At 51.3% G+C, this 2,576-nt stretch overlaps 1 protein-coding gene across 1 annotated transcript in view; it reads right to left on the reverse strand.

Moving 5' to 3' along the window:
- Window positions 1–2,576, reverse strand: part of LOC119589352 (neuroligin-1-like) — a 158,891-nt gene that overhangs the window by 138,048 nt on the left and 18,267 nt on the right. The window contains exons 3-5 of the mRNA XM_037937972.1: window positions 2,073–2,270; window positions 1,095–1,732; window positions 327–484 (exon numbers count right to left, since the gene is read on the reverse strand). Coding sequence (XP_037793900.1) covers window positions 327–484; window positions 1,095–1,732; window positions 2,073–2,270 — 994 coding nt within the window. The remainder of the gene's footprint in view (window positions 1–326; window positions 485–1,094; window positions 1,733–2,072; window positions 2,271–2,576) is intronic.

Raw genomic sequence — 2,576 nt, forward strand, 5'->3', positions numbered from 1 at the left:
CTTACGCGTGCAGTGTATGTGTGCATGCATAAATGTTCAAACAACTATGTAGCTAGATATGTATGAATACTAATATCGGGATGACATATATATTTAGATAATTCTGCCTATATGTCTACTGATTACTTCTAGTCGTCTATTTGAACATACGTGCGTGCGCGTGTGGATGTGTGTAATTAGCCTTCTGCCTGAGTGCTTCTTTTAGTGTGTTTGTATAAAGGAACTTTATAACACATATTCTCATACACAATCAAGGATAAAGGAAAGAAGGAAGATAATGTGTAAGAAGGCTATTCGCGTTGCGCTCAGCCACGCCGCCCACTCACCCTGACTTGGCGAAGTTGGTGAGCAGCGTGATGACGTCCTCGGAGAGCTGCGTGAGCGGGAGGGCCTTGAGGGGGGGTGTCGGCGCCCCCGGGGACCGCGTGACGTCACTGAGTCCCGTGCCCCACATCAGGCCCAGCTCCCACCCGGGGACTTGCAGCTGGAAAGAGCACGATGGGCGTGAGGGCGTCTTGTCTTCGTCGAAACGCTTCTTCATCTTTTAATCTACTTATCATTTTGGTTATATTATTCAACCTCCTAATAATTTATTATCTTACTTTTTTATGTTGATCCTTGAATGTCTGGTAAGTGACTTGATATGTACGTTTATGTGCGTTTTAGTCTCCGTTGTGTGTATGTACTTGTATGCATTTTCATCTGCGTGTTTAGAATAGAATTTTTATCTGATTTTGCATTCAGCTTTCAGAGCGAGCCATATGCATGCCAATGTGCGCATGTACAAGGTAAACTTAAAGGTGTAAATATATCCTTCCCCGCCCGTGTTCTGTAAATAAACGCAGATTGCCCGCGTACCCGTAAAATTAAGTAGATGGACGCATAAAGGCGCGATAGAAAAGTTGGGTGAAACCGGCCAGCCGTGCGAGCGCTTTATTGTGTGACGCCAGGATTTTGATTCGCTCGCCGCCTCACCCGACTCTTTCTATTCAGCGAGAATCATCACCGTGCATTATCTGCAGCTGACACTGCGGGCAATGTTCCTGGCTATTTTGGCCCAGACTGAGGCGTGAGGCGACACTCCTTCCACTGACCTGGCCTTGGAGCCTGCTCCCGAGGTCACACAGGAACATGAACACTTTGGTGTGCCGCGCTAGGTGGTCGGCCGCCTGGTGCAGGGGCGCCACCACGCCCGCGTCGCCCAACAGGTGCAGCAGGAGATTGCGTCGCTCCTCCGGGCTGGGCGTGACGGCCGTCCAGTCCGTGTACTCCTGCAGCGCCGCCGCCAGCACCTCGCGTAGGTGGTGATGGCGCGTGTTCCGCACCCACGTCCTTGCCACCCGCTCGAAGATCACGTTGTCGACGCCCTTTTCGACCAGGCTCTGGCCTAGCCAAGACCACGCCTCCCACGGCGTGTAACCGATGACCACCTCGACGCGCTGCCGCCCCATCGACGAACCCCGCCGAGCCCCAGCGACCACCACGCCGTCCTCGCTTGGCCCCCACGCCGGGATGAACGCCGGGGACTCCACCTTCCGCGCCGCCGACATGAGGGCCTCCAGTGGCGCCGCCCGTAGGCATGCCACAGTTCGAGGGTGGGCGGATGCGGGGTCGTCAGGCACGGGGCACTCGGCGGCCATGGCCAGGCGTAGCGTCATGCTTAACGGGGCTGTCACCCACGACCAAGGGCAGCGCGACCACCCCGACAGCATGACAACGCGGTGGAACAACCCTGGCAGAAAGAATGGTATTTACACAGGTCGTGCTGATAATCATAGATGTCATCATTCACTATCAATATTCTACATTGCTTGATCTCAGACCAACTAATAAATGAATAACACCACATGTAGGATGATCGAAAGTCGAAAACAGGGTCTTTCAACACTCATTTAAGTAAGAGCCTCCTCAGCCGGATCCAGTTTATGACACGGTTGACAGCAAGGTAGAAAAGCTAATATAATATAGAAGAATCTGTCAGCAGATGAGGACAGGAACCTCACCTGGGGGCTTAACAGGTAACTCCAGGTGGCATAGAATAGATAAGATGACACGAAACCCTGAGGACTCACCTGGGGGTACAATGGGGCTCTCCATCAGGAACGAGATGCAAGCCGCCCCTGTGTCCCTCCCGAAGAGCGTCACTCTTGAGGGGTCGCCATTGAACTGGTTGATGTTCTCCGCGACCCAGTTGAGGGCGGCGATCTGGTCGAGCAGTGCGAAGTTACTCACCACGCCCCCCGCCCCGCCACCATACGTGTTCAGGAATCCTGTAGGAGAGGGTAAAGAGATGCCTTGATGGTGAGTGATTCGACTCTTGCCACCTACAACATGGCAAGATATTGTATGAGAGTAAAATTTTATTTCACAAATGTTACAATTACAAAGGCACCTTCTTTATTTGTACCAAATGTCTAAGTGATATCTATGTTCTTTATACTACTACAACAGAAGTGAACAGCACTTGGAACTTCAGTACAATTAAATACATGTACTATCTATACACCAATGTAAATATAATACTGACTGTACTGGTATTGGTACGCCAGTTGCAGGAGTATTCGGCCATCATTCAT

Source organism: Penaeus monodon, chromosome 25, assembly GCF_015228065.2.
Source record: "Penaeus monodon isolate SGIC_2016 chromosome 25, NSTDA_Pmon_1, whole genome shotgun sequence".
NCBI classification, from domain to species: Eukaryota; Metazoa; Arthropoda; class Malacostraca; order Decapoda; family Penaeidae; genus Penaeus; species Penaeus monodon.